The 13,161-nt window shown below is 43.0% G+C and overlaps 1 protein-coding gene across 1 annotated transcript in view; it reads left to right on the top strand.

Annotated features, from left to right (window-relative positions):
• Positions 1–2,335, top strand: part of HOOK1 (hook microtubule tethering protein 1) — a 55,933-nt gene extending 53,598 nt beyond the window's left edge. The window contains exon 22 of the mRNA XM_084636134.1: positions 1,863–2,335. Coding sequence (XP_084492260.1) covers positions 1,863–2,030 — 168 coding nt within the window. The 3' untranslated portion in view covers positions 2,031–2,335. The remainder of the gene's footprint in view (positions 1–1,862) is intronic.
• The last annotated feature ends 10,826 nt before the right edge of the window (positions 2,336–13,161 follow it).

Raw genomic sequence — 13,161 nt, 5'->3', positions numbered from 1 at the left:
GCAGAGGATGTGCTATATTTTGATTTTTTAGCAAGGCTTTTGTCACAGTCCCATTTGATGTTCTCATAAGCAAACTAGGGAATATAGTGTAGATGAATTACTGTAAGGTTGCACAACTGGTTGAGAGACCGTACTCAAAGTGGTTATCAATGGTTTGCTGTCAAACTGAGAGGGTGTATCTAGTGGGGTTCCACAGGGATCAGTCCTGGCTCTGGTACTAGTCAGTATTTTCATTAAGGACTTGGATAATTGAGTGGAGAGTATGCTTATAAAATCTGCAGATGACACCAAGCTGTGAGGGATTGCAAGCACTTAAGAGGACAGGATTAGAATTCAAAACCACCTTGACAAATTCAAGAATTGGTCTGAAATTTACAAGATTAAATTCAGTAAAGACAAGTGCAAAGAACTACACTTCAGGAGGAAAAATCAAGTGCACAACTACAAAATGCAGAATAACTTGCTAGGCAGTAGAACTACTGAAAAATATGAGTGTTACAGTGGATCACAAATTGAATAGGAGTCAACAGTGCAATGCAGTTGCGAAATATCAATCTGAAGTGCTAATAACATTCTGAAGTGTATTAACCAGAGTGTCATATGTAAGACATTGGAGATAATTGTCCCTTTCTATTTGGCACTGGTAAGGCCACAGCAGTACTACTGTGTCCAGTTCTGGGCACCACACTTCAGGCAAGATGTGGACAAATTGGAGAGAGTCCACAGGAGAGCAACAAAAGATGATAAAAAGTTTAGAAAACCTGATCTGTGAAGAAAGGTTAAAAAAGCTGGGCATGTTAGTCTTGAGAAAAGGTGACTGAAGGAGGACCTGATAAGTCTTCAGATATGTTTAGGGCTGTTGTAAAGAGGATGGCGATCAATTGTTTTCCATGTCCACTGAAGGCAGGACAAGAAGTAGTGGGCTTGTAGAATAGAATATCAGGGTTGGAAGGGACCTCAGGAGGTCATCTAGTCCAACCCCCTGCTCAAAGCAGGACCAATCCCCAATTAATCAAGCCTGACCTTAAAAACTTCTAAGGAAGGAGATTCTACCACCTCCCTAGGTAACGCATTCCAGTGTTTCACCACCCTCCTAGTGAAAAAGTTTTTCCTAATATCCAACCTAAATGGCTTACTCTGCAGCAAGGGAGATTTAGGTTAGATATTAGGAAAAAAACTATCTAACTGTAAGGGTAGTTACACACTGGAGTAGGCTTCAAAAGGAGGTTGTGGAATCCCCATCATTGGAGGTTTTTAAGAACAGGTTGAACAAACACCAGTGAGGGATGGTCTAGGTATACTCGGTCCTGCCTCAGCGCAGGGGGCTCAACTTGATAATTAACTTCTCAAGGTCCTTTCCAGCCCTACATTTCTATTATTCTGTTTTGCAATGTTTACCCCTCCCCCCCAAAATCTGACTTTTTCCTCTCAGAAGCTCTAGTACGCCCATACTTTGGAGTAGGATCTTGAACTTTGGCACAGGGCTGGCCTTTGCGTTAGGGAATATGCCTTTTGCTGTTTCCGTGAAAATGCACTCAAATTTGGTTAAGTTATAAGCCTTTGAAATGTTTCAGTTCCCACGTACTCATAGAGAAGACTTCAGCAGCTAAAATCTCTGAACTCTAAAGATTCTGTCCTCATTGAGCATGCTCAAGACCCTCACAGTTCTTCCATGTGGCTAGGGAAAGGAAAGGAGTAGATTGGGACAAGAAGACTGGGAGTGGTGAGGGGAAAGAAATTTGACTGAAAGCTGGGAATGGGGGAGGGAGTGGGAAAAGGGACTGGGACATGCAATTCAAAACTTCTGCTGCTTTTGATGATGTGAAAAAAATATCTCATTCACTTATTTTATTTCTTCCCAGAGCCTGGCTTTCCAGAAGCTCGGCATGGAATCCAGACTGGTGGCTAGCAGTGCCTGCAAAGACCCTGAGTCGTGCCCTCCTGGACGCTCTTTCCTGGCACAGCAACGATATGTCACCAACGCCAGGCGGAATCTCTCTATTAAAGTACCTAATGCAACATCGGATTAAACCACAAAGGAAATGTTTACACTAAAGTGTCCTTAAAATATTTTGTGGCTTCCATTGTAACTACCTGGCCGAGGAAGAGGTTGTGATGCTAGGCTTCAGCTGTTTTAACATCAACACTGATTGAATACACAATGGTAAATTAATTTGGTGAATGGTTTCTAAAAATCATCAGCACACGTAGTCTACTAAAGACTGTTGCACCAGCGACCTTTTCTAAAAAGCAGCACTTAGATGGAAGTAGATTTGAATAACTGAAGTATGTGTTTACAAGCACAGCTTTAAAGATTTATATTTGTTTTCGTAATATATTGTACATAAATACAAAAAATTGACAATATATATTATATTTAATATTTTTAGTCTGGAATTGACTGTTTTTTTTAACAGAACAATTTTATGGAAAACATCAGAAAATTGATAACACTAGGTATATTTACTGGGTTCTTTATAACATAAAGAAAAATCAGTCCTTTGGCTAGAAGAGTCAATAGTTTTAAAATGATGCATTTGTGAATCAAGAGAATTTTGGCATTCCAAAACTGTTTAGTGACTTCAGGACTTAACTTTTAAGACAGAAGATATATCACTCTCTCAATCAAGAGGCAGAAAGTTTCAGTCTACTTAAAATGGTAACTACTTAATTTGTTTGTTTAAATTTGTGTGTATACTTTTTAAGGAAAACCTGTCTTTAAGGTGCTGAATTCACTAAAGCCAAAAAATCTGTTGCTTTGAATTTAATGTAGTAGTCAATAATGTTTTTAAAAAAAACCCTTTTAAAATGTAGTTGTATTATATAATTTTTATTACAGTCTTTGGGAGAGGGGAAATCCCTAATATTTGTTCAGTTCACTTAGACAGCTTTGCGCATAGAAATCATTCTCATTCCTCAGGTTTTTATATATTTTCTTTAATTACTGTGAACTAATCACATCAAGCAGACAGGCTAGTGGAGATATCATTGTGCATGGTTAGTAACGATTGTTTGGCATGGAAAAGATAAAGGTATAAGACATCCGGTATTCCAGACCTCGGAAGATGAACATAGCTAGATGGATTGGTGTGAAATTTATTAATCGTAATTTGGGATGTTGCAGATTATGTACTATATGTATTTTATGACTTCTAAACAAAACTTTGTACTTTTGGATAATTTAAGTATTCTATCCAGATGTCTAGACGCTCTTTCCTTAAACCCGTTTATTAGATCATTTTAACAGTAGCTTTAATAAAAATTTGTTTCACACCTATCTATACAACACTTCAGTTGACATTTGTTTACAAAAATGGCTATTTTCACATCAAAAAGCACGTTTAAAAAAGACTTGAATTTTCCATGATCTTTATAAACTGACTAGACCAGTTTTGTCACATCAATAGTAAAATAACACAGTGAATAAAATCTCAACAGATTTAAAAGAAATCTAATCTAGCAAACTAAGGTAAAGATGTGAGGCTACCATACCTATCTGTAGCCCAGTATAGTAAACACAATCACGTGCTTGGATTAAAAGAATGTGTGTATCTTTTCAATATTAAAGCCATATTTATTTGAAAGCTGGACTCAGTTTTGCTTGCAAAATTCAAAAATAGGTCTTTTTGAGTTTGTAATGAAATATGAATTTTGAGTAGCTTTGCATTTCATTAGATACTTCACAAGCCCTCTAAAAAAGGCTTATCTTTTGATCTCTTGCTGCCTGAAGGTCCTGATAGTTCTGGAACTTGACCTCCTGCATGATTCCACAGGAAAAGTCTGTCCACTTGTTGAGTTTGTTTCTTTAAAAAGTGTTTTGCTCTGTTTACAGTATTATAAATATCGGCATTCAATTTGATTTCCTCCTAAAATGTTTATCAATAGAGAAAGCTGAAATCTAACCGTATACTACACTAATTTGTAATAAATATTCTAAATGAATTATTATTTTGTCTTTCAAGTTCTGTCTTGCAGAATTCTGTGCTTCTGTTGATGTCTCTTACTGATGCATTGATATTGCTGGATTGTGTTTTCGTATGTTTCTAAGCTTTGATTGCCTACTAATATTAAAAGTGGGTGGGTGGGTGGGGAGGCAACTTTTGCAGATGTCTTAGCATGACTCTTATGTTTAAAAAGTTTAGTATTTCAGTCTGTTCTTTGCCAAATGTGGAACAGAACAATCACGAATAGCGTTGAATAGGTGTTTTTCCCTCTCAGTGCAATTTCACAAACACGGTAAGTCTTGAGCTTCCTTTTGAAAGCACTCATTTAGAATATAGTCCTAATGGATTCCGTCATGTGCATCACATTAGCGGTGCAGTGTCAATATCAGAAATCAGGTGCCAGTAGGAATAGAACCCTTTTGCCAACCCTTCTCAAAACTGCAGACACCAGTTCCAAAGAACCTGAACAAGGAATATGATCCCTTTTACTTCGCTGAGGCTATGTCAGCTAAGTAGCAGTAAACATTTTAGTGGTTACTCAAGGACAACTTGGATTTTCAGGGAAGGATTATCTGTATGAGGGATTTATGGGATGGCCATCACTATGTATTTAGCTGTCAGCTGAAATTTTACTTACAATTATTGGAACTGGTAAAGCAGTATGTCACTTCTTTAGCATCTATTCAGGGCTAGTCAGAAGTTATAGAAGAACTATTTTCACAGATCTGGTTAAATTTGGACCTCCACCTGCAAGTGAGGAATTGATCAACAGACCTCAGTATTGGATCACGAGCCATTAATGTACTATTCATTTCCTCTTGTTTTAAGGTGGTATAATAAAAGATGCAGTAGGATTAACCTTTATATTGAGCATGTTTTGAGCATCTTTATTGATGGCACACTCTTTAGAAAAGTGGTGAATTATTTAGCTACAAATTACCGAGCTATGTACAATTGGTATTGTGTCACAGATTTACTTAGTGTGGACAATTGGGGTGATCCAGAGACTAGGGCTATTTGCCATCTTGTGATAAATCTAATTTATGTTGTGTCCAGATGTCACAGCTGTAAATGCACACAGATTATTAAGTGAGATAATTGACTCCTGTTGTATTTCTCCAGTACAGCTAATAAAGTTGGAAAGAAGTAACTTTCTAATAAAGCTGGTAATATAGATCCAGTGATGAAAGAAAAAATGTCCTTTGCACGCTACATTGTAAATTACTAGAGCATTGTTTCATGGATGATTTTGGGGATAGAGAGTCTACCTGGTGTGAGACCATTTAATTTAATTTAATTTAATTTGTAATAAGATATTTGTGTGGGATTAACTCTGCCCCTTTGGTTGAAATATGGTTTTTCTGGTGGTTTCCATTAATAATCCTAATTTTGGATTAGTATATTTCTGTCATTCCTAGGTGTATCAGGCAGCTTTAACACACCTGTATTTTAAGAGATTAAGATACATTCAGTGAAATTAATGAAAATTTCACCCAGTATTTTTTCTTAACAAGAAATATGCAAAAGTATTCTGTTTTATAAGCATTTACTTTGTGACAACTAGTAAAAGCAATACTAATGTTTTAAGCAGTCATAGATTAGGAATTTTTTTAAAAAAAGCCCAAATGCTACTTAGTTAATGGTGAATGATAAAGTAACTTTCCCAAATCTTCTACTTTTCTTTCCACTTGTCCGACCAGGTTTGAGGTTTCTGTATCAATGTCTAAAACTTCTGTTTTTAAAACAAATGTAAAAACTGTGTTATCACATAGAACTGGGGAAAAAATTGCACTAATTTTTAAACTCTGGTTTTATTCTTTCTCTGGAAAATATTCTTATATTCACATAAAGATTTTTAAAATGAATTCAGTGGTCTCTTTATTTTAAGTACTGCATTTAGTAAACTCTTTGTAATAGGAGCCATGTCTATCCCTTAGTTTGTACAGTGTCCTGATCCGCACCTTTGAGTGCTGTCATAATTACTGTGCTTAAAATGTTTGTAGTTTACAAGCTATAGATTTGTTTAAATCAACCTCGAGCTCCTTGCTCTTGCCATCAGAGTCCTGCATAACTTAATTCCTCCTACCTTTCTGCTCTTGTTTCCATTCAAGCTACATTACTAACTTTTCTTCAAGTGATTGTCCATTTGTATTCCACTTTTAGCAGTGCACATGCACCTCATGCACGTGAGATTGGATTATATTGTCCATTGGGGACTGCATCTACACCCCACATGCCCTCTGGTGTTTTGTAGCCAAGGATATAAAGGGCAGAGTGGCCACAACTGCCTATCATTTCCTTCTTGCCTCCCGGTGGCAGTGAGACGGAACCGTTTCAGCATCCACGTCTTTCTGCAAGTGTTCTCTAGTTTTGAGTTTAGCATTCCTTAGTATGGTATTCCTTGTTTCTTTGTGTGTTGGCAAATTAAAAATAAAAAGACAAGATCTCCAGCTTCAGGAGTGCATGGGTATTGGACCCCCCCAGTCCTCAAAACAGGGCAATTTAAATCCTGTGCATTTAGACTCTATGTCCCTCCTGCAAGGCAGCTGTTCATATTAATGATGGAGACTCAAAATGCTGCTTCTGCCTCAGTAAAGTATATATAGCCACTTAAGTGCTCAGTTTATTGCCTTTTTTAAAAAAGGACACAAAATGTGAGGGAATCCTTCCAAAAAACCGCTTTTCCTTGTGGAAAGATCTGTGAGTGCATCTTCTGTGCCAGATGAAGAGGAAACTGGACCAGATTGTGTCGGCTGCTGCTCCTGTTAGCCCCAGGACCACCCCAAGCTCCAGACTTTACATGTTGATTATGAAATTGTCAAGAGCCCCCCAATCTTTCTCAATGCAATCTTCTGAGGAGAGAGGGAGGGGAGAGCACTGCTCAGAGTGATTAAAAAATGAAGGTTTCAGAGTAGCAGTCATGTTAGTTTGTATTCGCAAAAAGAAAAGGAGGACTTGTGGCACCTCAGAGACTAACCAATTTATCTGAGCATAAGCTTTCGTGAGCTACAGCTCACTTCATCGGATGCATGCAGTGGAAAATACAGTGGGGAGATTTATATACACAGAGAAAATGAAACAATGGGTGTTACCATACACACTGTAAAAAGAGTGATCACTTAAGGTGAGCTATTACTAGCAGGAGAGCAGGGTGGTGTGGCGGGGGAACCTTTTGTAGTGATAATCAAGGTGGGCCATTTCCAGCAGTTGACAAGAACGTCTGAGGAACAGTGGGGTGGGGTTGGGGAATAAACATGGGGAAATAGTTTTACTTTGTGTAATGACCCATCCACTCCCAGTCTCTATTCAAGTTTAAGTTAATTGTATCCAGTTTGCAAATTAATTCCAATTCAGCAGTCTCTCATTGGAGTCTGTTTCTGAAGTTTTTTTGTTAAAGAATTGCAACTTTTAGGTCTGTAATCGAGTGACCAGAGAGATTGAAGTGTTCTCCAACTGGTTTTTGAATGTTTGATGTTTGATTTGTGTCTATTTATTCTTTTATGTAGAGACTGTCCAGTTTGACCAATGTACATGGCAGAGGGGTATTGCTGGCACATGATGGCATATATCACATTGACTCCAAACCTTGGATGTTATCAGGACTCTCGCCCACTGTTTGTCTTGTATGAGACCATTCAGAAATTCTTCTAGACTATTTCTGGCCTCTGCTGCCAGAATGAAAAGTCAGCCTGTATCCTCTCAAAGACTGTCTAAATGGGTGTCAGACTGCAGGAGAACTTGCATACAAGAGCATAGATGGACCCACATACACATATTAAGGCCTATCCCATCAGAGCTCAAGCGGCCTCGGCAGCTTATCTAAGGGGCATTCCAGTGTCAGAGATTTGTAGAGCAGCTGTCTGGACTTCAGTTCACACCTTCACTCAACCTGACTCCGTGATGGGGGGACATCAGGTCCAATGTGCGCTTTTGGCAGTTATTTTACAGTTATTGTTTCAAAAGACTTAGAGTAACCTCCTGCAGGACCTGAAATCACTGCTTGTGGGTTTCTAGGAGTAGAATACTTGTGGACAATTGCTCAAAAAAGAGAGAATAGTTACTTGCTCGGCCGTAACTGTTGCTCATTGAGATGTGTTGTCCACATGTATTCCACAACCCACCTTCCTTCCCCTCAGCTATGGCACCCTATATCATCCAACACTGTCTAGAAATTGCAGCTGCTCTGCCCTTTATGCACTTGGCTGTGGAACAGAGAGGGCATGCAGGGCACAAGTGCAGCCCTAAGGGATACTGCTTTTCAAAAGAATTTGATCTCGTGTATAGGATGCATACACACCACCAGAAGTGGAACATACATGGACAACATATCTCAAAGAACCACAGTTACTACAGTAAGTAACTGTGCTTCCCCATCATGTATTTCACCCACTCTGATTTCTTGGCTTCTTCCCTGCAGCCCCTTTTTTGGGTGGAGCCTGCTGATATTGACCACTTTTCCTCCAAGGGGTAGTGTGTACCAGGGGTAACTGCTGAACAGTCATAGCTGTGGTTTCTGTTCTCCATTCTGACAGCTGACTCTGTTTGACCTAGGCAAGGGATTCAACTCTGTGTCTGTGTCCTCTGTGAAATCGGAATAAGGATCCTTATCCACCCTTTGCAAAGCACTGAGATTGTGGGATAAAAAGCATTTTCAGTGTTAGGTGGTATTACTTATTCACATCCCTCTTTAAAACACATTTCTTTTAAAAGATGGCTGAAATTTAGTCCTCTTAATGAACACTGTTAACAGAAAAGATGATGCAAACAAATAAGCTGAACAGAAAGGATGGACCTGAGAAGAGTGTGCATGATGGCTCAATGTCTTGCTTGTTTTTGTTGCATCCCAACCCTTGTATACATTAAAGAAAACTAAAAGAGCTGGACTGGTATACTGAGCAGCAATCGATGACTTCCTCCCTAACTACACAGTGACTGTATACAGATCAGTGAGCACTAGCCACTGGACCTATCCAGGATTCCAGTATGTTTTTTGTGTGGTTCAGCCATCTTTGCTTTAAAATGGAAATAGCTGCTGTTAAAATTTATACACCTGATATGATTTCAAACAACCTAATCAGCCAAATCACCAGGATCCTGGAAAGCACCTCCTTAAGGATTCTCTCCCTACTAAAGTGCAACTTTCTAGTCCCCAGACATTTCAGGCTTAGACCAAAAAATCATTTCCACACCTTGCCCTCACTCTCACATCCACAGCATTGTGGGGAGGGGGAACCCACCCTGTACACAAAATAAAGTGAAAACATTCGCACTTTGACTGAGAGCGGGCCCAGAAAATTGCAGCCTCAAAAATGAAAGAGTCCGAAAGTTATACCTCTGAGAAATGGGTTTAATGATGGAAGTTCTGAGGTAGTCTTAAGTATAGCTGTTGATAGCATGCCGGCTATTATATACAGTAGCGTAACAAATGCTAAATACATACGTATAATGTGTTTGACCGGAATTAAGTTAGCTGCTTTTAAAATACTGGGCTAAAACACAACAGCTATTTACCATGTATGTGACCCCAAAAAAGTTTAAAAAAAATAAACTACATTGGATCTGTTTAATGCAGGGGTATTTGAGAGAGGCAGAATGCAGCTACCTAAAAACAACTGGTCAGGAGAGTGGGGCTAGCCCACCTACCTCCTACCAACTAAAACGCTTTCATGTACCTTCTCTATATCTTTACACAGTAACAAAGTGTTTGGGCTTTAGTGTGCCTGTTACTGACACCTACCTAGGGTGAGGGCTCCATCTGGGGGTGTAGACTCCGAGGTGGGGCAAGAAATGAGGGGTTCAGGCTCCAAGAGGGTGTTCAGGGCTGGGGTGTGGGGTCTGAGAGGGAGTTAGGGCACAGGAGGCAGGACATGGGGGAGGAATTTCAGGGTGCGCCCTGCCTACCCTGGCTCCACACTGCTCCCAGAAGCAGCTGGCATGGCCAGGCTGTAGGCTGAGCCACAGCCAGGCGACTCTACATGGTGCATGCTGCCCTTGCCCACAGGTGCCGCCCTGGCAGCTCCTATTGGCTGTGGTTCCCAGCCAGTGGGAGCCGCGGAGCCGGCACAGGGGATGAGGGGGCAGCACGCTGAGCTTCCCTGAGCACCCTGTGCTTAGGGACTGGACATGCTGGCTGTTTCCAGGGAGCTGTGCAGAGCAGGGCAGGCAGGGAGCCTGCCTTGGTCCCGCTGTGCCGCCAACCAGACTTCTAACGGCAGTCAGTGGTGCTGACCGGAGCTGCCAGGGTCCCTTTTTGGCTGCGTGTTCTGGTCGAAAACTGGCTGCCTGCCAACCCTAGCTAGGGGCTGCAGCTCAGGGTGCAGGTAGCAGGTAGCTAGAGCCTGTGTGCGGGGAGTGGTGTAGCTCAGCGTACAAAGAGGGATGTAGTTTAAGGTGCAGGCGGGCGTAGCTAGGGGCTATGTGCGGTAGCGGTAGCTGGGGCTGCGTGCTGGGAGTGGTGTATCTCAGGGTGAAGGTGAGGGGGTAACAAGGATCTGTGCACCAGGAGGGGTGAAGCTCAGGGTGCAGAGAGGGGTGTAGCTCAGGTTGCAGGCAGGGGGGTAGCTAGGGGCTGTGTGCAGGCAGGGTGTTGCTCACGGTGTAGGTAGGGGCTGTGTGCTTGGAAGGGTGGAGCTAGGGTGTACGAAGGAGCTGTGGCCGAGGGTCCAGGGGTGCTGCTGTTGCAGGGCCGGCCGGGGACTCGGTCCATAATTGGCACAGTGGAGGCAACTTCACTGGACAGGTGCTGGGGCAAGGGGTGCATTCTGCCTGCCTGATTACAAGATGGGCAGCGGGAAGGGGACACCCTGACCTCAGTCTCCACTCAGCTTTGCACGGCACTTCAGGAGGCAGGGTCCCACTCCCAATCAACTTGGCGGGGAGGGGCAGCATGGTTGCAGTGGGGTGGGGGGTGGGGAGGAGGAGTGGCACCATCCCTGTCCTGGGGCAACCTTCACCCAAATGTGGTATGAAACACAACCTCCCAGCACACACACCCCTTAGCTATCCCAGCCTGCCTGCACCCCCTCCCGGCACACACCCTGAGCTGCCACCCTGTCTACACATAGCCCCTAGCTACTCCTGAGCTGCAGTCCCGTCTACACATAGCCCCTAGCTACTCCCTGCCTGCACACAGCCCCTAGCTACCCCTTTCTCTACACCCCTCTCTGCACCCTGAGCTACATCCCTCCCAGCACACACCCCGTAGCTACTACCTGCCAGTATCTGAGCTACATCCCTCCCTGTACACAGCCGCTGGCTATGGCATGCCTTGGCCCTGAACGGTCCCTGCACCCCCTGCCCACGACCCCCAGCTACCCTGCACCCTGGGCAGTTTTCAAACTCTTTGAGCTGAGCCCTCCCCCGCTTTGTGTTACAGTTTTTGGTCTCCCCCCCCCCCCTCCACCCCGCATTAGCTGCAAGAAACCTACAGTTTGCAGGTGCCTAAGTAGCCCCTGGAATCATGGTGTATGACACATGCTGCTTAGTGTGAGGGCACGCTCGCTATGGCTGTCCAGCAATCCAAGCCCACTAGCTGGGGCAGCAATGCAGCTAGTGGGGAGAGGCTGAGAATAGCGTTCAGGTTTCTATTTGCCTCAGCTAGGCCAATAGGAGCACTGTAGAGGCAGTCCCTGGCGCGGGAGCAGAGTGCCTTGGCAAGCGCTTGAGTGGCAGCCTCCAGTTGCCAAAAAACATGACCTGCGTCCAAAGCTCAAGGGGCAGGTCATTGAAATGTAGCAGCAAATGGCTCATTGCACATGCTGGAGTATGGCTGCCATGTGACACCATTCCACCTCCCAGTCTGTGAAGCGCTCGCAATATGTTGCAAGGGGTGTGTACGAGAGAGAGAGAGAAAGAGAGAGAATGGGTGTCATCTGTTTTTTGTCTTGCTTGATCCCCGCAAACCAAGCCCAACAACCTAAGGGTAGCTTATACAGCCTCAGCCTCTTCTGTAGAGCCCCTGTTTGAAAGGGGTTTCGGGGGCTGAAGCTCCATTACCATGGTTCTGGGAAGCCAGTGAAGAGCAGCAAGGGGCCAGAAGATGACATGGAACCACAGGCTTTTAGCAGCTCCCGCAGAGCTCTACAGATTCTAGAAGCATAATAACCCTCCTGCCCCATATTTCAAGCAGCCACCCAGACCACTGTTGGAGCATGCTAGTCACTCAGTTGATCATGTCTGGAGGCTGCAGGGCTAGCCCCCTGCCAGCAGGACCGAATCATAGAAATGTACAGCTGGAATCATCAAGTCCAGCCCCCTGCACTCTGGCAGGACCAAGTATATCTAGACCATCCCTGACAGGTGTTTGTCTAACTTGTTCTTAAATACCTCCAGTGATGAGATTCCACAGTCTCTTTTTGATGTATATTCCACCTCTTAACTGCCCTTATAGTTAGGTTTTTTCCTAATATCTAACCTAAATCTCCCTTGCTACAGATTAAACCCATTACATCTTGTCCTGCCTTCAGTGGACATAAAGAACAATTGATTACCAGCCTCTTTATAACAGCCCTAAACATATTTGAAGACTGTTATCAGGTCTGCCCCTCTGTCTTTTCTCAAAAATAACAGGCCCAGCTTTTTAAATCTTGCCTCCCATGTCAAGGCTGCTAAATCATTTCCCCATGTTTATTCCCCGCCCCCCACTGTTCCTCAGATGTTCTTGTTAACTGCTGTAAATGGACCACCTTGATTATCCCTCCCCAGCTCTCCTGCTGGTAATAGCTCATCTTAAGTGATCACTCTCCTTACAGTGTGTATGATAACACCCATTTTTTTCAGGTTCTGCGTGTATATAAATCTCCTCACTGTATTTTCCACTGAATGCATCCAATGAAGTGAGCTGTAGCCCACAAAAGCTTATGCTCAAATAAATTGGTTAGTCTCTAAGGTGCCACAAGTCCGCCTTTTCTTTTTGCGAATACAGACTAACACGGCTGCTACTCTGAAATAAATCATTTTTGTTGCTCGCCTCTGGACCGTCTCTCCCATTTGGCCACATCTTTTCTAAGGTGTGGTGCCCAGGTCTGGGGACAGTACTCCAGCGGAGGCCTCACCAGTGCTTAGCAGAGAGGGGCAGTTACCTCCCATGCAGATTTGCCAAACCTGCAAAAAATAAACCCCACAAAAAAACCCGCAGAAATTTGGCTTGTTTTTGGCTTAATTAGCTTGTGAGTTGCTGTTGGCTAGTTTCTGGCTTGTAGCTTGTTGCTTGTTGTAG

Source organism: Lepidochelys olivacea (assembly GCF_965140295.1).
Source record: "Lepidochelys olivacea isolate rLepOli2 genome assembly, chromosome: 8".
NCBI classification, from domain to species: Eukaryota; Metazoa; Chordata; order Testudines; family Cheloniidae; genus Lepidochelys; species Lepidochelys olivacea.
This window is presented reverse-complemented; position numbering and strand designations above follow the sequence as displayed.